Source organism: Hoplias malabaricus, chromosome 2 (assembly GCF_029633855.1).
Source record: "Hoplias malabaricus isolate fHopMal1 chromosome 2, fHopMal1.hap1, whole genome shotgun sequence".
Taxonomy (NCBI): Eukaryota; Metazoa; Chordata; class Actinopteri; order Characiformes; family Erythrinidae; genus Hoplias; species Hoplias malabaricus.
The window spans coordinates 42,670,400-42,694,503 of record NC_089801.1 but is presented as its reverse complement, the minus strand read 5'-3'; the positions used below and the strand labels follow the sequence as shown (position 1 = coordinate 42,694,503).

The window sequence follows — 24,104 nt, the reverse complement described above, 5'->3', positions numbered from 1 at the left end:
CACATTCAGCCTCTAACAAGGTGGCCTTGCAATTCAGCCTTTCCAATAAAAATCTCACTGAGAATTTATGTTCTCCTCCAAGTGTGTTGAGATTGCTCATTTGAAAAGATCTTGTGGCTTATACCCAGTGTCTGGGAGCCTTGCCCAAGGATTCATATAGGTGTGGTATTTGTGTGGTGCTACCCAAGCTGGGACTTTTGGTCTCTGACTGGCTGAAAAGAGCCATCTGTGTTTAAGGGTCTCTCCCCATTCACAGAGATAGGAGCCTAGCCTTGTACAAGTAATATCTCTCTCTCTGTCTCTTTTCCCCACATTCTGCTTTAAATATTAAACCACAGAGTCCATTCCTCCAGTGCTGGAGCTGTGATGAAACTTTAAACAGTGAAGAACAGGGGAACGGGGTTCCGCAGAGAACCAACCACTCAGCAGAGAACAGAGGAGGACAGAACGGCAAACTGAGAGGGGAAAATGACCCTGCTTCTTCAGGTCTGATCTGTCAGAATGCATGAAATAATTCATGCCAAGCTTACAGACTATGATCTACAGCAGGTTTGTAGCATTTTCCAGGTGTCTGAATATTGCTGTAACGATTTGATAGCAGCTCTACACCTGTATCACATTAGAGTTGTAATCCATTCTCCTGTAGAAGCAAATCAAATCTCCATATTATTAACATGGCTAGCGTGATGTTAGCACAGTATGTTAGCATGGCTCCTTGTTTGTCCACAGTGTCCCATAAATAGGACTAGCTCTAAAAGAGTTGTCAAAGATCTTTGAAATAAATAAACAATACAAAAAAATTATAGCAGTGAGGCACCACCCACTTCATTTAGTGCAGGTAAGTCCCTCCCCTTTCACCTACACTAGCTTAGCTCGCACAGGTCAAGTTGTTTGTGGCTGTTGGGGACAGTATGATCATCGTAGCCTTTCCAAAGGCTTTACAGTTCTCTTTTTGTGTTCTCCTCCAAGTGTGTTGAGCTTGTGAAGAAAAATACACAACTATTTTATAACCTACATACTGGAAATTGGCGGCACAGTGGTGCAGCAGGTAGTGTTGTAGTCACACAGTTCCAGGGACCTGAAAGTTGTGGGTTCGAAGCCCGCTGCGGGTGACTGTCTGAAAGGAGTGTGTTGTGTTCTCCCCGTGTCCGCATGGGTTTCCTCTGGGTGCTCCAGTTTGTGTTTCCCTGTGAAGGACTGGCGCCCCCTCCAGGGTGTGTTCCCACCTTGCGTCCAATTATTCCAGGTAGGCTCTGGACCCACCACAACTCTGAACTGGATAAGCGGTCACAGATAATGAATGAATGAATGTTGGAAATTAATGATGCTGAAGGCAGTTTATGGGAAGTGGAGGATATGCTCATGTCCCATGCTAATGTCCTAAATCGAAAAAAAGAAGTAAAGAGAAAAGTAAAACAAAGGTACAAACTCAAAAATAAATGACGTCCACTGCTGTCAGGGTCTGTAAGTTCACCATGTTCAATATCAAACGTATGCCAATGGTGTAAAAAGTCAACCCAGTGAACAAGCAAACAAAAAGCTACAGCAAAATTTGGAACGTGGATGGAAGAATTAAGGAATTAATTTAATTATCATGAATTTACCTACACCAAATCAATCCAGCAGGTTTCTCTCTGGTCTGCTCTCTGCAAGAAGACAGAGGCTCTGAGGGCTGTGTTTATCTGATGGGGACAGTTTATGGTGAAGTGGAGACAAGCTGGACAGACCTTTTGAGGAGGACGTTCCCGAGGTTGTGGACACTGCTTGGCTTGTAAAGAAGTGTCTGCAGACAAGATCTTATCTAAGAGCCAGCAAATCCCCACAGACACCGTCTGTTCTGTCTCTAAAAATCCCCCGCTGTCCTCAGAAGGCACACGCTGCGAAGACAGTCTTAGATCCTCGTCCTTTACTCTGCACACAGCAGAGTCCGCAGGGACATGGACGCTGCTGTCCACAGATGATTCAGTAATTTTTCAGATGATTCACAGGCAGGAATGTCCCTGTTCAACATGGCAGGACAAACAGTGGGACATGGTACAAGTGCGGTGTGGGGGGCTTTTAAAATACTGGGTAAGATAAGTACTCAATATGCTCGGAGGAGAACACTAACCGAAGGCAGTATGGGGGGATGCAGTCTGTTTGGCTCTGACTGATGGAAGTGAAGAGCAGTTCAAAACTACATTTCCCATGAGCCCCTGCAGTAGCAGATTAGAGCAGTGATGCTCCACTGAGTCCTCTATCACAAACCTTTGGACAAATAAACACACACACACATACACACACACACACACACACACAAAATCCTCTGGCCAATTCCCCAGTGTAGTCCATCATAAATTGGAGCTAGCCTAGCGACAAATAGTGTACAACAGCACTCCAGGCCCTACATAACACACACACACACACACACACACACACACACACACACACACATCAAGCCAGAAGGGCCTCCCAACACTCAACACTTCCTGCCTGAACCTTTCTGATAACTCCTGTGTTCCTGTGGTCTTCTCTATTGAGGCCTTGAAGGGCCATGTTTACTTTTGTTTACACCAACATCTCGATCCCAGTAGACATAGATGTGTGATGCCACAGATCATGAGATTTCAAGAAAATGATTCTGTTGGAAAACCCACCACCTCACACACACACACACACACACACACACTTCTTAACCCTTGCTTTACTGTTATTGGATGAATCCTTTTTTTATAACATGTGATAACATCTCTCTCTCTCTCTCTCTCTCTCTCTCTCTCTCTCTCTCTCTCTCTGTCTGTCTGTCTGTCTGTCTGTTTCTCTAGGTTCAGAGTTAGTGGAGGCTCAGTGTCAGAGGTTTGAGGTGCTGAGTTCTGATGGAGACAAAGTCTTGTTCTCCGCAGATGAGAACGAAGTCAGCATCGGAACCGACAAGCTCCGAGTCACAGGTCTCACACACACAAACCAGCACACACAAATATCCCAGAGATTCTCACAAATCAAAGAAATCTGAATCCAGTCATTTGTCACTGGAAAATGAATACAATTCCAGCCATGAGTCACAAGGAATCAAGTATGAGTCAAATCACTGGAATGTGAATCAGTTGAATTGAGTCAGTTGACTTGCCACTGGGAAATTAATTACAATCAAGTCATGAATCTCTAGAAATCAAATCTGAGTTATGCCATGAGAATTGACTCTGAATTAAACCATGAATCAGATGAATCCAACTCTGAATCAGACATCTCTGTTGAATTCTAAGTCTCTCTCTCTCTGTCTCTCCCTCTTTCTATCTATAGGGGATGAGGGGGTGGTGTTTGGTCACTCTGTGGAGACACCACACATTCGAGCTGAACCTTTCCAAGACCTGAAGTGAGCCCCAGCTTTCTTAACTATCCCATATCATTATCAGGAGACTGTGAGTGTGAGTGTGTGTGTGTGTGTGTGTGTGTGTGTATTAGTGTGTGTATGAGATGTGTCTCACTCAGCTACATTTGAAATGCCCAGGCAACACCTTTTCCACACACAATTCCATCCACTAAGGATCAGCCAATCAAGTCACTCTAATTTGCTCCAGTGTGTTGTTTATTTCTGGTCATACACACGCTGAGGTTACGCTGTCTGGTACCAGTGGACTTGAACTTCCTAGTCTTCCAGATGGTCATTTCTCTTTTGATATTTTCCAGACATTATTTTTGGAAATTGTTTATTGGACGTCTATCAATTTTTAATACTTAATAATTTTCAGTTTCAGTCTCAGATTTAGTTTATTTAGATATATGTTTTGGATGCTGTTTTGGAGTTATTTTAATTCCAACAATTTTATCAGACACCAGGGACCATTTGTGTCCACGTAGTTGTGTCCTACAGCACTCCAGTGCAGTGAGTGTTGATGTAGACCCATTCTCAGTTCTGTGTTTATTTGTTTACCTCGTACTGGGGAAGCAAAATTCTGTGTTTCTGTTTTTATTTACATACATCTGAGAGAGGCTGCTCTCTCCTTCTCTTTCTGTCTCTCTCCCTCTCTCTCGTTTTTTTGAGAGCAGCAGATTATGCTGTTAAACTCAATGACACACGTAATAGACTAATGGTGGCTGTTAGTGGCTAATGACGGATGCTGTGGTTAAACTGTGACTCAAAGGAAAAGCGAAGGGACCTCAGCCATTGACAGTCATCCCTCGGGACACAATGCCCTTAACAAACTGACCACTGTTTGCACAAGTTCTTCAGGACTCACGTCGGGCTAATAACTCCACTGCACTCTTTTAATTGTCACTGTCCTCTGAAACTGTCCACAGGTGTGAGTGACTGGGTGAGTGAGTGTGTTTGTCTCTGCTGATCTAGCCTTTATGCCTTGTCGCTAATTGGCATCTCTGGACACTCCATATTCTTTTTTTTTGTCTCAGAGTGTAGTTCAATCATCCCTTCCCTTGCGGAGGTAAGAACTCGCCCTCAGGCATTTATAAATTATACAACAGCTCTAAGACAATGAGGCATTAGCTGCGATGGCAGCTCGCTCTCTTTTCCTTGCACCATTCCACCATCCCTCCATTTTGTGTCTGTGTTTGATCAGTCTAGGGTTTGTCCTGGTCTAAAACCACATTAACTGCTTTGTTGCTGTTTGTGTCCATCTGGACAAGATCAGTTGTTGAGTTGTATTTACAGATTGTATGTCCTTTCCAAGAGTCAGCAGTGTGTTAAGACCCTCAGTGTTGTGGAATTGAAACAACCAGCCAACAAGTTTTGGAATGAGTTGGAATCATGAGCCAATCAAGCATCCAAAAATCTTGCAATGGCTCATCTCATGGCTGATTGCAATCAAATACACACAGCAATGGTCCAGCACATAGCGGCTGTTAGTGACATACAGTGTAGTTTCTACTCAGCATATTCCAGAAGCACTGTTCAGCAAAGACAGCTTTCGGTGCAAACATCTGCAATTTGTTTGTCCTCAGGGCCAAACGCTAGAGGCGCTGCACATCCAGGAGGCTTCCCTCTCTTTTCTCCACATGGTTAGATTCACTTGTGAGGGAAGAGGGGCTCCATGACTGTAACAGTAACACAGCAACTATGTCAAATAGACGACAGAAAGATAGAGGTGATATAATGTAGGAATTAATATACCAGCTGCTTATTCCAATTTTCAGTTTCACCTTAAATGGATTAGAAAATGTAAACACATTTCTGTGCTACTTCAGGTGGAACAGAAAACTAAACAAAGTAATAATAAACACAAAATAAAAAACACTAAAAATAAAAAAAGTAGTACTGACATATGTTATGTATAGTTTTGTACGCACCTCCCAGAACAGCTGTTTTTTCTCTTTGTATGATACTATAGTATTTGGTATAATGTTGTAAAGTCACCTTTTATAAGTGTGTAAGGTTTAAAGTATTTATACTACTGTAAAAAGTTACAGAATTCCCTGTTTCATTTGAAAAGAGTTCACACACACTGTTTGAAAATCTGTGATAGCAGAAAATGTCATCATTTTCAGAATACAAAATAATATCCAGATCATAAGAACAAAGTTTTGGAGTGTGTTTAAATTAAACGTACTGTAGGGTTTTATAGTGGATTTCATATTTTACATTATGATTATTTTATTTTATTATGCGCTGCCTGAATGAGTGTGAACTGCAGTTCTGTTTTGTATATCAAGTGAGACTCAATGAAGTAATTCACTACTCAAGTTTTGTTTTGTTTTGTTTTGTATTTTGTCAAATCTACCCACCTCAGATTTTTTATATATTAATAGTAAGTGTCTGATGCTTGCTACTAGCTAAATAATGTTTGTTTGTTAATTTAATAAACAACTACTAGCAACATTTAGCATCAGTTACTCCCACACTATGTTCATTTGGGGAAAGTTGTAAACACTGTTTGGGTGTTTGGGCATTAACCTACAGTACTGTGCAGAAGTCTTAGGCGCCTAAAATAATTATATATATTAAAACAAATGCCTTCTCAGTAAGTGTGCTGCTTGTATAAAGTTATATATAACCACAGTAAACACAAATAAAACAATAATATAAAACAAATAAGCAATATAATATTCAATATAATAATCTATATATATATATATATATATAATATACAATACATCTCTATAATATAATATATCTCTATAAAGTAGTAGGTGTGAGTGAGCTGGAAGAACAATGTTTTGCTCAGATTCTACTTGATTGCATGAATGTATTAAATCAACAGCACACATTATTTAAACTCATTATTTATTAACCAGTAAACAAGGTATTGAATGATAACCTCAAATATTACTCCACGAGGAGAGATTTGGAAATAGTGAAACCAACACATTCACACACAGAACATCACACTCACTGGAATAATGTTATTTGGTTTTATTCTAATGTTGGGCGTTATTTGTTGTTTGTTTGTTTGTATTTAGCAAATGAATACTTACTGCTCAGATAAACAGACTTTTAAATCTCATAATCTCTGGTGCCTAAAACTTTTGCACAGTACTGTATATAAAAGAACAAATATTTCTTAAAATTTATACTGTATGAAAAATCCACTGCCTACTTGATGAAACCAAGCAAACATTATTAATGTGTACATCTTATAGTATTATTGGCTAGCTTAAAATAGCTGTTAGTCATGCTTATAATTGTCATCTGTGTTTTAATGTGTTTCATTTTGTCATTAATAAATGTAAGCCTTTGTACTTTCATTTCATTAATTGCATTTGCTATGTACAGAAAATGTGAGAGACTTGCTCACTGAATACATGTTGGTGCATAAGTGAACGCTGTGATATACTCTTACTGTTTGTGTTTAGAAAGACTATGGTGTACTTTAGGTGTTATAATTGGCTGTGATTCACTGTCAGCAGCTTTGCAAGTTAACAACAGGTACTTCTCTGTTCTCTTTAGATGCACTTTTGAAACATTTGAACCCCATCCCTGCATATCCTGGGCACCAGCCAAAATCTTGCTTAATTTAGGCTCCAATTTGGTCAGGGCAAGCTCTGGTCATCCTCTAGTCCTTCATCAGTGGACACAGGACACTGTTGGCTGTATATTTTGGTTGGTGGACTATTCTCAGAAATCAGAGTCAAATCAAACTCCACTATGTTAGGACCGACAGTGGACGTCCCACTGTTCATTAAACGTTAATGTCCATATTTGAAATCTAACAGCCAGCAGCTGATCTTTCACTGGTCCCTCAATAAGGCAGAGAAGACAGCGTAGTTACTTTGTACTGAAGACAGAGGCAGCTTGACTTGGTTATGACAGTGGCCATATTGGAGCCACTGTCGGCTCAGTTTTTATTTATGGCAGACCCCTGGAATTTTCTCCAGAGCTTAATTACTGATGGACGGAATGAGAAAAGAAGCTGAAAGACATTTGCCAGATTTATTGCCCACCTGAATGTGCTCAAACAACTGGACTGGACATATGTCTCCTGTCCTCATCGCTGTTCTCCTGACAACAAGATTCAAACTGTGTCCAGTTGTATATCAGGGTCCACAGTGGGTCACCCACAATGCCTGTACATGTCTCTCACATAAGCACAAACACTCACTGGCCACGTTATAAGAAACACCCCCTTCTACTGACACTCACTGGCCATTTTATAAGAAACACCCCTTCTACTGCCACACACTGGCCACTTTAGCAGAAACACCACCACTTCTACTGCCACTCACTGGCCATTTTATCATAAACACCCTTCTTCTAATGCCACTCACTGCCCACTTTATCAGAAACACCCCATTTCTACTGACACTCACTGGCCATTTTATCAGAAACACCCCTCTTTTAATGCCACTCACTGCCCGCTTTATCAGAAACACCCATCTTCTAATGCCACTCACTGCCCACTTTAACAGAAACACCCCTCTTTTAATGCCACTCACTGCCCACTTTATCAGAAACACCCCACTTCTACTGCAACTCACTAGCCATTTTATCAGAAACACCCCTCTTCTACTGCCACTCACTGCCCGCTTTATCAGAAACACCCCTCTTCTAATGCCACTCACTGCCCACTTTATCAGAAACACCCCTCTTTTAATGCCACTCACTGCCCGCTTTATCAGAAACACCCCTCTTCTATTGCCACTCACTGCCCACTTTATCAGAAACACCCCTCATTAATGCCACTCACTGCCCACTTTATCAGAAACACCCCTCTTCTAATGCCACTCACTGCCCACTTTATCAGAAACACCCCTCTTCTACTGCCACTCACTGCCCGCTTTATCAGAAACACCCCTCTTCTAATGCCACTCACTGCCCACTTTATCAGAAACACCCCTCTTTTAATGCCACTCACAGCCCGCTTTATCAGAAACACCCCTCTTCTATTGCCACTCACTGCCCACTTTATCAGAAACACCCCTCATTAATGCCACTCACTGCCCACTTTATCAGAAGCACCCCACTTCTACTGACACTCACTGGCCATTTTATCAGAAACACCCCACTTCTACTGACACTCACTGGCCATTTTATCAGAAACACCCCTCTTCTAATGCCACTCACTGCCCACTTTATCAGAAACACCCCACTTCTACTGCCACTCACTGGCCATTTTATCAGAAACACCCCTCTTCTAATGCCACTCACTGCCCACTTTATCAGAAACACCCCACTTCTACTGCCACTCACTAGCCATTTTATCAGAAACACCCCTCTTCTAATGCCACTCACTGGCCACTTTATCAGAAACACCCCACTTCCACTGCCAATCACTGGCCACTTTATCAGAAACACCCCACTTCTACTGCTACTCACTGACCACTATATCAGGAACACCCCCTCTTCTACTATCAGTCACTGGCTACTTCATAAGATACACCCCGCTTCTACTGACACACATTGGCCACTTTATCAGAAATACTCCCTTCTACTGACCTTCAGAGGACACTTTATCAGAAACACCCCCCTTCTAGTGCCACTCACTGGCCAATTTTTTTCTATACTACTTACGGAGGAACAGAAAACTCAACAAAGTAATAATGAATACACCCACTGGCCAATTTATCAGAAACACTTGCCTGATACCTGTTTCAAATAAAGTGGCCAGTAAGTTCACCTTCAATGAAACGGTCAGTTCTTTGTGTCATGTGACTCTCTTGAGACTGGACTGAGGTCTAAATATGACTGTGATTGGCTCAAGGGCTTGACATTATGCAAATGAGCCTCTCAGAGGTTTGACTGGGCTGGTAGAAGCCATGGAGCCTATTGTGCGTGATTGCCCACCGCATATGCATTTTCCAATCTCTGTCTGACAGTATGCAGACACTCAAGAGGGAGATTTTCAATTTGTCCTCATGGCAACTTGCCCCTCCAAAGCCACCGAAAAATTGGCCGCAGACTCTGAAAGTGTCCACTTCTCTGGCCTGACCTTCACATACATTGATTACCTCATTACTCTGGCCGAAAGATCCTCCAACAATTTTGTCTCTCTTTCATTAGTTGACTCTCTCGCTCTTCTCTCTTTCACTATTTCTTTCGCTTTTGCTTTCATTGTCTCTCTCTCTATCTCTCTTCTCTGTGTCTTTCTCTATTTCTCTCACTATTCCTTTCTTTCTCTTTCACACTATCTCTCTATCTTACTCTGTCACTATGTCACTCTCTCTCTTCCTCTCTGCATCCGTCACCTTAATAACAAAGATGGGGACAGAGACTAAGGTCAAGTGTAGGGGGCTTATTATGCTACAGGCTTAAATATTCATCTCCAGGGAAAGGGACAGGGACAGAGACATCTGTAGCCACTGGATGATGAAAGGTTTGTCAACAAACACCAGACATACACTATATTGCCAAACATTTGCTCAGCTACTTTTGCACACATATGAACTTGAATGACATCCTGTTGTTAATCTGTAGGGTTTAATATGATGTCAGCCAACTATTTGCAGCTTTAAGGGCTTCGGATCTTCTGGGAAAGCTTCCCATAAGGTTTCAGGCACTGATGGCAGACGCGAAGGTCTGGCATACAGTCTCTACTAGAATTCAACCCAAAGGTGTTCTGTCTGGTAGAGGTCAGGACTCAGTGCAGGCCTGACCAGTTCTTTCAGACCAACCTTGTTTATCCATGTGTCTATGGACCTTGCTTTGTGCACTGGGGCACAGTTATGTTGGAACAGGAAGGGGCCATCCACAAATTGTTCAGACAAATTTGGGAGCATGAAATTGTCCAAAATGTCTTGGTATGCTGAATTATTATGAGTTCCTTTCACTGGAACTAAGGTGCCAATCCCAATCCATGACAAACAACCCCACACCATAATTCCCCCACCACAAAATTTTACACTTGGCACAATGCAGTCAGACAAGTACAGTTCCTCTGGCAACTGCCAAACCCAGACTCATCCATCTGATAGACAGACGAAGAAGCATGATTTGTCACTCCAGAGAACAGGTCTCTCCTGCTCTATAGTCCAGTGCTTTACACCACTGCAGGTTTGGATACAGCTGCTCAGTCATGGAAACCCATTGCATGAAGCTCTCTGCGCACTAATCTGAAGGCCACATGAAGTTTGGAGGTCTGTAGTGATTGACTCTGCAGAAAATTGGCAACCTCTGTACACTATGCCTCAACATTCACTGACCCTGCTCATTTTGTGGCTGAGTTGCTTTGTTATAATACCACTGACAGTTGGACTGTGGAATGTTTAGTAATGAGGAAATTTCATGACTGGACAGTACAGGTGGCATCCTATCATAATATCATGCTGGAATACACTGAGCTCCAGAGAGTGACCCATTGTTTCACAAATGTTTGTAGAACAGTCTGCATGCCTATGTGCTTGGATGTATACACCTGTGGCCATGGAATTGAGTGGAACACTTAAATTCAATTATTTGGATGTAGTCTATGTTTTCTAGCTCTGAAAACAAGAGTGACAGTGCTGGACCACTGAGGGCGTGGTCCAACAAACCCTGCCACTCCAGCCATGTCATACAGGAAAACGCAGTTCCAACATTCAGCACTGGCATGTGTGTGTGGGGGGATGAAGCTAATGTACTGCTGCTCCAGTAGTTCTGTTTTCACGATGGTTAGACCCTGGAATGCTAACTGAAATGCATTGATTGTGGATAACTCAGGGGAAAAACTAAAGAGGCACAGCACAAGTTGTTGGTTGATTGATTATGTCGGGAGGGCAGCATTTGTGTGTGTGTGTGTGTGTGTGTGTTTTAGTGTAGCTCCCTGATAGGTGCTTTAATTTGTGTTTAGTTTTCTGTTTACCTTGTTGTGTAAACAAAAATGACAGAACGTAAATCTGTCAGAGAGAGAGAGAGAGAGAAAGAAGTAAAGAAAGATGGGTAGAGAAAACCAGATTGAAAAAAGAGGGAAAGAGAAACAGAGAAAGAGAGAGAGAGAGCGCTGAAGGTCGAGCAAGATGTTGACGTTATGAATAATTCTGATAAGGAGCTGCTTATCTACACACAGACTGAAGCAGAGTGTGTGCGGAGGTAGTTCTTCACTTCCTCTTCTTTTGTATGTGTTACTTTGTGTGTGTGATAGAAAGAGAGTGAGTGAGTGTGAGAGAGAGAGAGAGAGAGAGAGAGAGAAAGCTTTCTGTACTCCCAAACAGGAAATCAATGATGTGATTGAATTGTGAGAGTGAGAGAGATAGAAGGAAAAGTAGGATAGAGAGATAGAGCAGGAGGAGTGAGAGAATATAAAGAGGGTACAGGGTACAGGGTACAGAGAGAGAGAGAGAGAGAGAGAGAGAGAGAGAGAGAGAGAGAGAGAGAGAGAGAGAGAAGAGAGTTGTGTGTTGAATCTGCGGTTCTATATTTAAAGCTGAAAATTGGTGTATAGTCAATATTGATGATGTGGGGGGTTGTGTGTGTGTTTGTGTGTGTGTGTTTGTGTGTGTGTGTGTGTGTGTGTGTGTGTGTGTGTGTGTGTGTGTGTGTGCAGGTTGGAGTCTCCGACACGGACGTTGACGTTGGAGGCTCCTAAGGGTGTGGAGGTGAACGCTGGGGTGGGGGAGTTCAGAGCTTCCTGCAGAAAAGACCTCACTCTGGAGTCTTCAGAGGGAGAGGTAGGTACACATTTGTTTTCTCACAATCGTTTAAACACAGTTGTTTACTCACAATTATTTACATACAGCTAGACCAGAGTTCTTCAAGTCCAAATCCACTGTTTACTTCCATCCGCTGTCTTCTGTCTAACAGTGCATTTGAGCAGAGTCTTCAGGTAACACCCAGAGAACCAGGCAAAGAAAACTGAGCATGAAGAAAACTGAGCACGAAAACAAGTGGCCGATGAGTAAACAAGAAATTCACATAGCCGACATTCATAGATACAGGGCCATACCAGCCATTCATTTTAAAATCCCATTCCATTCATCCAAGGTTCAGATCTGAAGAGCTCTAACAGAGTCCATCAAAGCAAGAGGAAGTAAATCCTCGAGTAGCATTTGGATGATTATTTCTAACAAAGGGAGCAAGAGAATACAGTAACAAGGAGCACTTCTGAAAAACAGTAACAATAAGGTGCGGTAAACTATATACTGTACTAAGTCATAAAATGTCCAGTGTGTGTGATCAAAGATTAAGGAAACGTGTTAAGCTGAAGCACTGGCATCCCTGAGTATATTCACTTTGAGAAGTGCCTTACTTTGAAAAGTGCGGAAACCAGAGCACCCGGAGGAGTCCCACACGGACACAGGGAGAACAAACTAAAATCCTCACAGACAGTCACCTGGGGTGGTGCTGAAACCCCCAACCGCCGGACCCTGAGGCTATGTGACAGCGACCACCACCTGTTGCGCCACTGTGCCACCCAATAATTAACCTTGTGTACTGTGTGGATTTAGACACTAAAGGCTTGTAAATGCTGGGAAAGTGGCAGCCGCTCGTTCAACACTCGTTTTGGCCTTTCTCTAGTGTTGGTAGTGTTAGTACTGAAATGATGAACACTTTTCTGTGTAAATAGATTCGTTATGGCCCATTCTTTTTAGCTTTTATTGTCCAAAGTTCTTAAACTTGTCTCTTTTTTCTCGTGTATGTTTAGTTTTCCACAAACTGGCAAACTGGTCAAACTTCTGTCTGAGGAGGAGAGGGAGGAGGTAGACACAACTGCCTACTGTTTTGAAAATGTGTAGTAGTTGGTTTTAGTATTACAGATTGCTCCTTTATAGCCTGTTCATGTAGCATGGATTAGAATTATCATCCTTAGATTAGTATGTCTGACCTCTGCATTTCCCAAACTTGCCTCCATGCTCCATAGTTATCCTCAAAACCTTCCTGAAATTCCAGAGAATTTCCTGTTAAAAGAGCAAAATGGAATGCCAAAACCAAGCGCATGTGGCCTTCTACCCCTCAGACAGGACACATACACAAAGCCCTGGGCAGTTAGCAAACTTGTGCAAGTCAATTTATCTCAGTGTGTCACATACTGAGTAGATGGTATCTCTCTGTCCCACAGAGGGGGCCTGTCGTTCACTAGTGAAGACTTACAATAGCTGGTTGGAGTTGGAAATAGTTAACATTGAGGGAAAATTGGATTAAGTTTGGAAAAAGGAATGATATTAGGAGAGGGCAGCCAGAAAACTTCTCTCACTTAGCATTCAGCCAAGCTACCCCTGTGGCTGAGGTGCCTTTAGCTGGGGGAAGATTTGGGGTTTGAGAAGGGCTAGTTTGCATTTGTATGAGATGCTAGTTTACATGGTCAAACATGATTTACAAGTTCTATCAGTACAGACTGTGTGCTCTTCTCTCTCTCTCTCTCTCTCTCTCTCTGTATCTATCTACATCAAACTTGTCAAACTAGAGATGTCCCCACCTGCATACCTGAGTGTTTACCACTTTATTAGCATTCATCTTTCAAATGCTCCTTTAGCATCTTTGTGCAGGGAACCTGCCAGTCTTCATACTCTGTCTATTATTCTCTGGCAAGGTAAGGAATCTAGAATAGTTAGGAGTGCACACTCTAGTTAGTGGCTAGCCGGCTCCAGCTAGCATTCAAGCATGCATACTTATTAAGTATACTCATACTTACCTATTAACAATTGCATTAACAATTAATGTGTTGCTAAATCTTTCTATCAACAAGCATGTTAGGATAATCCGATCTTTACAACCAGACCCACATTACTGGTGATCAATTTTGGTAATGCTAAGCTACCCAGTTGTAACTATAACATTTCTGGGTGAGAGACTCCTTTGTTGTGCTGAGTTGATCTTATTGTTTCTGCCCCACTGAAGATACTAACATACCTAGGCCTATAAGTGAGTTGAAGCTAATCAGATCCAGTTAGTGCTTACCTGATCTGAACCAATGTTCATCTATCATTTGACAACTTCGCATTTTTGGCTGAGGAACTTACTAAACTGGACTTGGTGATGATGGACAGTCTTGACTTGTCACTCTTTTCACCCTGATCAAATTAGCGCAGCCATACTGGTTAGAATGTCTTCACCCCTATTTTCTCTCTCTCTCTCTCTCTCTCTCTCTCTCTCTCTCTCTCTCTCTCTCCCTTGTCTCGGTTTAGTAACTGCCCAGGCTATTTAATTAACTTCCCGGAGCTCGGGCAATACATCATGCTGGCCTGTCAGCTCCTTGTAAAAAAGGAGCTTTCTCTTTCTTCCTGCTGTGGAGATACCAGGTCTCACTGCCTGGCACAAAGCCGCCGTAAGCTACACACTGCGATACAATAGAGAAGTCACTAGTGGTCATCTAGGATGAAATCGTTTGTGAAAGGCATGCCTGCTCAATCCTCTCGCCGGACAAATTTGTCAAGTCAGTCCACCCTGCTCCCTGTCTTTCTTCACTCCTCAAGATTACCAGTTTATGGCATGGACTGTCCACTTTCAGAAAGAGAAGGTATTACATTGTCACTGAGGTGGTACTGCTCATGTTGTTGTGGTGGTACCTTCAAGAGTTTACTGCCTTCAGGACTTTTAGTTAGGATGGGGTTGTGGTTGCAGAATTTGAAAATACATATCTAGCACAGGTGGGCTGAATGTAGGATTTGGGGTCTTTCTCCAGGACTTGTAGTGGTATGGCATGGTGATCCTGAACCACCTGAATGATTATACTGAACCACAAGGAGGGCACTGATGTGACCCAATATTTTCTCAGAAAAACTGTCATTGTGGTGGGACTCTCAAGCTTACAACTTACTGTCTTTTGTGGCCATTTTGTAGCTGAATTTCATAAATACCATTTAAACTCCAGAATTTAATTTAGTAATTTTTTCATATTGTAAAGGTTTTTAGAATGTTCATGAAGGATTCATGAAATTATACCAATATGTTCTCCTCCCTTTAGGAAAATGAACATACCATAATTAAGTTGTACAACTGGTTGATGAGATCTTTGGAGAGATTGTACCTATATGCTGTTTTTACTTTGGTAAACAAAAGCAAACCTCTTCAGTACCTATTCTTTTCCAGACAATGTAGGCACTCTGGCTCATCTGATTTTACTCGTCTTGCTCTTTAATTCCATCTTATACCTTGTGGGATGGAGCAAGACGAGACAAGACAAGAGGCGGCAAGGAAGAGTGTGGGGAAGGGAACACAGACGTTTCTGTCAATTTAGAGGGGAGAATGAGGCGGATTAGAAGGGCCAGATGGAGAGCTAAATCAGTGTTGACAGCAGGCAACTTTTAAAAAGGCAACATTAAAAGTCTGGAGGTTCTGCAAGGGGAATTAAAGGCAGGGACGTGTCCTGTCACCTCGCTTGTCAACCTGCTCATTGCAATCAGAGCCTCGGCTTGCTTTTGTGATGATGCGCTTTGTTTGGAGAGGGAGCGAAGGTGGGAGGGGGATAGTGAAAGAGAAAAAGAAAAGCACTAGTGGATCTTTAATTGCAAGGGAGAAGAAGGTGAAGGATGTGAGAGAAGTGTCTAGAATATTAGGCTTCAAATGACCAGCCTTAGGTCCAATCTAATGCTATTTAAATTCAGCCAAACATAGTGGATTGACCAAGACATGTTTACTGAAGTAGGGCTTTATTTGTGCCTATAACATAGACCAGTCAACATCTATTCTAGCCCACATCATCAGGTCAGCAGTGAAACCAAAAGTCAATCAGGACCAAAGACTAGACTTAATTTGTTCTTGACCTGATGACCCACATCATTAAGTTACAATTCCCAGCTTGAGTAAAAATTTGACCAAATCTGATTAAAACTACATTGTTGGGCTCAGAGGACAAACTTGATCTGAACTGAAACAAAGCATTTCAAGTTCTCTATCTTAATTAAACTGACCAAAAATGCATCACCAATTTAGAGTTCCAAATTTACCTGCCCTGACCCAAACCACATCAAGTTCTGAATCACAACTGACCTGACCTGACCTGAATTACATTTTCAAATGAAAGTTTAGTCTGACCTGACTTGACTCACATTCATTTACCGACTTCACCTGATTGAAACCATATCATCAGATTCTGATTTCCAGCTTGATCTGACATGACCAAAACCAAGCCTCAACTTGACTTCACTCGGGTCAGACCAAAACCTCATCATCAATTCTGAGCCTCAACTTGGCCTTATCTGACCTGAAAACATCATCATGTTCTGAGACCCAACTTGATCCAACCTGACTAAATCCTAACCTGGGTAAACTTCTGTCTGAAAATGATCTGTATTTGTAATGCCATGTTATCTTTGACATTTGAGTGTGAGTCTTTTTCTGGTCAGTTTAAGGGAACTGCGGATTCCCGAATCATGATAAGACACAAAATCTGGTGATTCGGTTCAGATCTAGTTGGGACAGGTCTGGACAAGAGGTTTTTTTTTAATTAAACATATGATGTAGCTTGAATCAGGTTCACTGTAAAACCTAACTGCATTTGGTAATGAAACAATTAAGTTAGCGTAACTTAAATGCGTGTCTGTGTTGGAAAATGGGCGAGTACCACACTCTAAAAGCAGAAAAGTGAAAAGTGGACACATGCTGATAATTTACACTATCCAGTACACAGTTATACAAATAAACAAATACACTTCCAGGTGCACTGCACTCACAATTTAAATGAAAACGATCCGTCGTGGCAAAGTAAGGGCATTTCAACTTTGATGAGTAAAACTCTCTTTTTCATCTCTTTAAAAAACATCTTTCTCATTGGCTACTGGCACCATCTATTTGCATACGGGCTTGGTTTTCCCCATCACTCGCCATGATTGTGTAGTTGTTCCCCTCATGCTACTTTCCTCTATGCACATATTCTAAAGCTGTAAGGTTTTATTTGCCTGGTCTTGATATATAAAGCAAGTTAGTCTCAGGTGTAATTGTAGCATTTTGTTGATTGAAAGCCAATGAAGGTTTTGCTCATGCAGAGCTGTGGTATAAGCATTTGGGGTCTTGATTATTGTTGTTATTAATTATTAGAAGTCTGTAATGTTCATTTGTAGTAATTCACTGGTTTAAGTAGAAACAACTACTTTTGACTTTAAGTAATGTGAACTTAAATACTGTAACTCAAGTTCACTTCATTCACTTAACATAGTTAACCACATATTACTGCTTACTAGTGAGTTTTTCAGGGTGATATTTTAAGTTAAATGATTTATTAAACTTAAATGGCTTAATGCAATCGATTTCCTCAATCCATTTGAGTTCACTTAACTATTCAGGTTTCACAGTGTTGTTTTGACTCTACTTGGTTGGGGTTTGTTGTGTAGTTTGTGTGAGGTCAGGTTTTGAGTGGGGTGCCTTTGTGTTAAAGGTAGAGAAATATATTAGATTGTTTTGAGTTAAATAAAGGTGCAATTCATGGTTTGAAATCTGGCTTTAAGGCCGTTGCTGGTGGATAGATAGCTTGAGACCCCTGCAGCCTCTCACTGTACTGGACTGAAAGAGAGTGTCCTTCGACTGTATTATCTTAACAAACACTATTCTGGTGTGTCATCAGAGCGCCAGAGATTCCTCACATTTCAGGAATGCTTAGCTAATGCTGGAATGCTCCGGCTTCGGAATTCAAAGCTGAGCAGCTGAGTTTTTCATTACTCAGGGCTCAGTGGTCAAGTCCTTGAAACGGATATGAGGACACACACTACGTGGACTACCTGGACACTGAGACATCATTTGGACATTGCGCTGTTCATTCTCCAGTCCAGAGACTCTATTCCCATTTGAGACTTTAGATTACGTGTGTGAACATTGCTGTGAGGATTTTGTGGCATTCAGAAATCAATCTGAAAGAAATCTTCAGTCAGTTGGGTCACGTCTGGCTCTGGAGATTGACACTTTAGGACTGGATCTATGACAAACAAAATCACTCTCATTTATACACAAAAATATATCTCTTTTTTCCTTTTTTCTCTCTCTGTAGATCTTCCTGAATGCAGACTCTATCCGGGTAGGGAATCTTCCTCAGGGCAGTGCAGATCCTCTGCTGGGTCCTGGGACATCGTATCCCAAACAGGTGGTGTACGAAGTTTGTGTGTGTCCAAGCGGGAAGCTGTACCTGTCCCCAGCTGAGAGCTCCTCTACCTGCCATACCACCCACAGTGTGTGTCTGTGGAGCTGAGAGTGGGGGGTGGGCTGCCAGAGCTCCACCCGCACCAAAAAAGGCCTTCCTCCTTTCTCCTCCTCTCTCCTCTTTCTCTTCCTCACGTCCTTCGTTTCTCTTCTTCCATAAGCAATTTCTCTCTCTTTCTTTCATCTATTCATCCATCTACTTCCCCTCTACCTTAAAGCATCAAAAAACAAAGATAATTGATGAACTTAACTTTAAGATGCTTTAGGGAAATTGGGCCATTTTAATCAATCTTCCCATCCATCAAATTTTCTGTCCATTCCTCATTCACCCACTCATCTATCCATCATCCATCTTCCCCTTTTTCTCTTTTTTGTTTTGAAAATTTTCCATTATTTCTCAATTTTCCCCTTATCCCTTGCTTTTCTTTCTTTTTCTTTATTCTCCCTTTCCCTCCTACTATCCCGTCTTTCCTTCCTTCCACAGAAATCAGGAAACTGGAATATTTGGCTCTGTAGAAGCCTCCTCTTCCCGATCTGTAAATGGAGCAAAAACTCAACATTTTAATTTTTTTTTTTTTTTTTTTTTTTTGGGGGGGTGTCCTTTTTTTTTACTAACCTGAGTGGACACATCAGGATTTGCTGCCCATTGGGGTCCTGGACCAGCTGGAGAAAACATTAGACGTTATTTTTTTTCTTTTTTCTAAAGAAGTGAAAACACAGGTGCCTTTGGTAAAGCACACACTGAACTGCAACCATCCAATCAGAGTGCAGCAGACACACACCTGCGGAGAAATGGAAATGACCACACATGACAAACACTTGTCCACTTCCATGGTCTAAAAAAATAAAAAAAACAAGACAAAACAGAAATAGAATGCATCCAAATCGAGTCCAATTTCTTGGGGAAACGTTTCCTTTTTTTTTCTTTTGAATTTTTTTTTTTTTTGGGGACAATTTCTCTTTTGGAGAAAATATAAACTATAAAACAAATGAAAGCACAAGATTATGCCGTGTAAATAACAAATCAATAAATAACAATAAAAAGAGAAATTTATTTTAAAATGTTTTGTATCTAAGAATTGATTGATAAATTAATGTTAATTATTTCTTTTCTGATGTTTATCCCCAATGCAGTGTCAGTGTGTATATTTTTGTGCAATGCTTTGGATTTCAATAATGTTTCAACATGTTTTAAACATTTTCCCAGAATACCAAAAACAAATCGTCGCTGTCCGAATAAAAACACGTATGTGCAAAAAGCTAACTTTTCAGGAACAGGAAACACTGTATTTCTCTGACGGTAACAATACAAAATCACAGAAAACGCGATTTATACCCGTTACATCACAGAAATGTAAAACTATCTTTACTGAGACGCGTGTCCAAATGTTTCATAGGTAAAATGGACTGGAGTGTCTTGTAGACAGCAAATACTGACCGTTTATCTTTCAGTGAATTCCAACGAGCCACGTCCACCTCCGTGTAACCACAGCCTACAGCGTATTCTCCTAAAACACTGCCGCTATGAATCCATGTTTTGGCATAAGCAGAGTCTATCATTACTATACGTGATCGAAATCAGCATATTTAATCTTTATTGTGATTAATTATAGCCATGCTGGTCTAATATTTCATGTGAGTTAACGTAAACTGAGTTTGGCACGGACACTCAATATACCGGGAGAACGTGGGGGGCGGGGAGATACGCGTTTTTTTATTGACAGGTATAGCAGCCTATGGAGATACTTGTTAAAGAGACCGTTTGTCTTTTCAGCTTTTCATTGGTCATTTTGATACTAGCTTCTATGAACAGATAGAGATTAATGCCCACATTTAACACATGTAAAAGGGTGAAAACCACTAAAAACGGAGATACGTGATTTTAATCGGACAGCGACTATATATATATATATTTTTTTTTTCAAAATCTGATTTCTCCACACTCCACAACATTCACCAATCAAAATCAGTTTTTTATGTATCATGGTTCATCTAGTTATAATTTGTGTAAATTACAAAATTTGTATTTATTAATTATTATTTGAATAGTTTGTCATGCATTTTTTATCTTTTTTTAGCATTGATCATAGAAAAAAAGTTCATATTTCATTAGAAATATTTGGAAAAATTGATACAACCAAAATTTATGGATCAAAAGTTTAAATACTTTCAGTGGTAACCAATTAAATTAATTTAATATGGTGAGAAATTTGCTATTTTTAACAATACGTTCATTAGTATATTTCTGTGATTTTGTAAATATTTAAAATCAAATTAAATAACTAGTCCTAGAAATAAATATAAAAAAATGCAAAAATATTGAAGTAATAACCGAAGAGAAACCTATTGAGAAGAACTTGTTGCTGAATCTGAGTTAATGAGTGTTAATGAATTTTGAAGTTTTCCAGTTTCTGAAATTTAGAAAAACAAATTACTCTTGAAATATTATACAGATTAAAGCTAAACTTTGTAGAATTTTAAAAGCTTGGACCTTAAAACTCACCAGTGATCTTAATAAGAATACATACAATTTTTAATTACTTTACTGTGAATTTATGTTTATGTTGAATTTAAATTTTAAATCTGAAATTCTCCAAAATACATAGTTATTTTTTTCCAAATTGATTAATACCATTCATATTTTTTCATCATTTTCATTTTCCCTTGTTTTTATGATTGTGTTTGACCTTTCTGACATTTTTAAACACAAGATTTTCCCAGGGAAACTCTCGAAAACTGATTAATAAGAGTACTTTGTTATTGTCATTTAAAATATTGAAAAATAGATGACATTTTCTTTGTGAAATCCTTCTTTTGCTCTGAGTGTTAACTATGAGGAACTGTTAGAGAAACAAATTCTCTGAAGACCCTCCGTCTCGCTTCACCACACTCTCCAGGAAGATTTCTACTCCCAGCATCAACAAGCTTTCAACCGCAACGTTAAACAGCAACCACAGAAGCAGCTGCCCCTAGTGTCCAATCCCTGAAAGTGGGATATTTATCTTCTGCAGAGTGTGGAGGCTGGGGTCCGCTGGGCGCACTTGGGTGTTAATTACCGCAATTACCTCCTTTATAGACGTCTGTCCTCCATCACTGGGACTTTGAATACTTAAGTATGTAAATACTTAAATACTTCAGTGTAAAGCAAACGAATGCTGCATCTCCAGAATGCAGCTGTGGCCCTGTCCCAATTCATAACCCCCCCCCCCAATTGATGCTGAATTGACAAGTAAACATTGGACAGAAAAGTTGAAGTTGTACCAAAATCTTCAAATTTGGGTGTTGAATTTATTTTCCAGTCCTCTGATCAAGTCAATCCAGTGGACATTCACATTTTGGCCAATAGAATTCCTATTTTTGGTGTCCTACTCCACTGATGCTCACCATTTGGTGACTTGATTAAACACCCTGGAATACCCCCCCCCCCCCTCTTAATTATATGAATTTCCAAACTCTTCACTAAGACATATATGACTTACAAACCCCTTTCCCAATTGTGTGGAACATCTTTGGATCACGTTGGATCGTCGGTAATATTCTTCACCAAAGTATGGCTTCATTAATTGCCCAAATTTGTGCTCATTAGCATAATTGTTGAGAGGAATTTAAAGAAACAGAACACTGCTAAGTTGAACGGGTCAGTTAGCATTCCCCTTCATGCATGTTGAGCTCTAGTGAAGTGTTAGCAGCAGTTGCAGTTTGAAGCAGAAATGGAATTCTACAATTGGAAGCTCTAGGTACTTGAATGGGGAGGCTTTTAAAAAGGACTTTGTGCCCAATACAAAATCCAGCTAACTGGATACAAATTTTTCCTGTGGAGGAAAACATAGGTTTCCCCCTAAGAACCTTCAATGGATGCTTCTATTGAAAACACTTTTGGGTGTGAAGAACCTAATGATAAAACCTCTAAAAATCAATGGTAATTTGTCCCTCGAACCAAACAAACACGCCAAGAATTTTTTTTCAAATATGTAGCAATAAAAAGGTGCTAGCTTTGCCAAGTTACTCCAGCAGACCTGGGTTTTTTGGGAGTTTTTTTGTCGAGGATTTTGTTTTTGGGTTCTACATTGCTGAAACTGACCATTTGGTTACTTGACCAAGTTTATCCCAATTTAACTGCATATATTTTAAGTTATAGCAGTGTTAGCATGGATCTCCATTCACAGTGATGTTAGTATAACTAGGGACATTAGGTCCAAACTCTAGCTCTGTGAATAAACTCTAACTCCTGACACATTTATTTATTTATTTATTTATTTATTTATATTCTTTCCCAAAAAATCATGATATTCAGTGTCCAGTTCCTAATTGCGAATTTATAACCAAAAACCCAAATAAAATCTATCATCTTAGGAAATCTGCTGAAAATTACCATGATCTCCCGACAGGAATCTTTAGAAACTATTGCTATGAAATCTGTATTTTTATATAGTTTTTAAAAACTATTACATATATAACCCCTTATAAAGCCAGGCTTATGCTTTTGTTAGCAGCAGGGGGTCTTACCCTGGGGTCCGAGAGTGTTTCTACAATGATATATCCATGCCAGCCAATGTGTATTCCCCCAGGGCAGAGGAGGATGGGGTGTATTTTAATGCAGTCCTCACATAACTATTGCTAACACAGAGACCAATGTTCATTCCTCATCAAACCTACTGTCACGTCCCAATTCTTCAGCAGAATTCACAGTGAAACTAAACTGTAGGGTGCGCTGCTTGTTCTTGCTACTGCATGCGCTCCATTAAGTACTCAATTAACACTGTAGAGTTTGTGTGGGACAATCTTTATTTGTTTATATTTTAGCAACCTCTGGACATTGAGGGAGGAGTCACTGGGCCGTTCCAAATTCAGGAGCTGGTATCTGATTGGCTCCACAGGACGGTAAAGGCGGAATCATCAGTGGTCTTTATAATTAAGGAACTTGTGTCTGATTGTCTCCATTAGGCATTATGGGAGGAGTTAGTGGACAGTTCATGAATCAAGACCTTGTGTCTGATTGGCTGCACTACATGTTACAGGAGGAATCATCAGCAGACTGGATGTTATGGGAGCAGTTCCTAAATTGGGAGGTTGTGTCTGATTGGCTCCTCTGGTCGTTATGGGTGAAGCCAGCATCTGATTGGCTGTAAATATTTCTCTTCTGCAGGTTCTTTCGATGGAGCTCAAATGAACTGATCTACCACAGATCGTCCCCTCAGATTTTTCTACATTGTTTCTGCCGGTCAGAATCTCTCTGATTGACCACTGCTGGGGGTATTTGGGAATGATGTTTTTCATTTTGGTCTTCCAATAAATCAAGGGTGATGTGCACTGCTCTATGCACAATCATCACTGCCAGTATAAGACCTGCTATATCAGACTTACACTATTCCCCTTATAGTGTTTTAGTATTGAGTTGTGAGAGTGTAAAATGTTTCTTGTAATTCCGATCTATATTGTACTCATGGGGCGGCACGGTGGCGCAGCAGGTAGTGTCGCAGTCACACAGCTCCAGGGGCCTGGAGGTTGTGGGTTCGATTCCCGCTCTGGGTGACTGTCTGTGAGGAGTTAGTGTGTTCTCCCCCGTGTCCACGTGGGTTTCCTCCGGGTGCTCCGGTTTCCTCCCACAGTGCAAAAACACACGTTGCAGGTGGATTGGCGACTCGAAAGTGTCCGTAGGTGTGAGTGAATGTGTGTGTCTGTGTTGCCCTGTGAAGGA

The 24,104-nt window shown here is 40.8% G+C and overlaps 1 protein-coding gene across 1 annotated transcript in view; it reads left to right on the top strand.

Annotated features, from left to right (window-relative positions):
• Positions 1-18,764, top strand: part of LOC136686857 (zeta-sarcoglycan) — a 141,698-nt gene extending 122,934 nt beyond the window's left edge. Inside the window, exons 5-8 of the mRNA XM_066660884.1 lie at positions 2,805-2,927; positions 3,280-3,352; positions 11,886-12,009; positions 18,258-18,764. Of these exons, the coding sequence (XP_066516981.1) occupies positions 2,805-2,927; positions 3,280-3,352; positions 11,886-12,009; positions 18,258-18,455 (518 nt within the window). The 3' untranslated portion in view covers positions 18,456-18,764. The remainder of the gene's footprint in view (positions 1-2,804; positions 2,928-3,279; positions 3,353-11,885; positions 12,010-18,257) is intronic.
• The last annotated feature ends 5,340 nt before the right edge of the window (positions 18,765-24,104 follow it).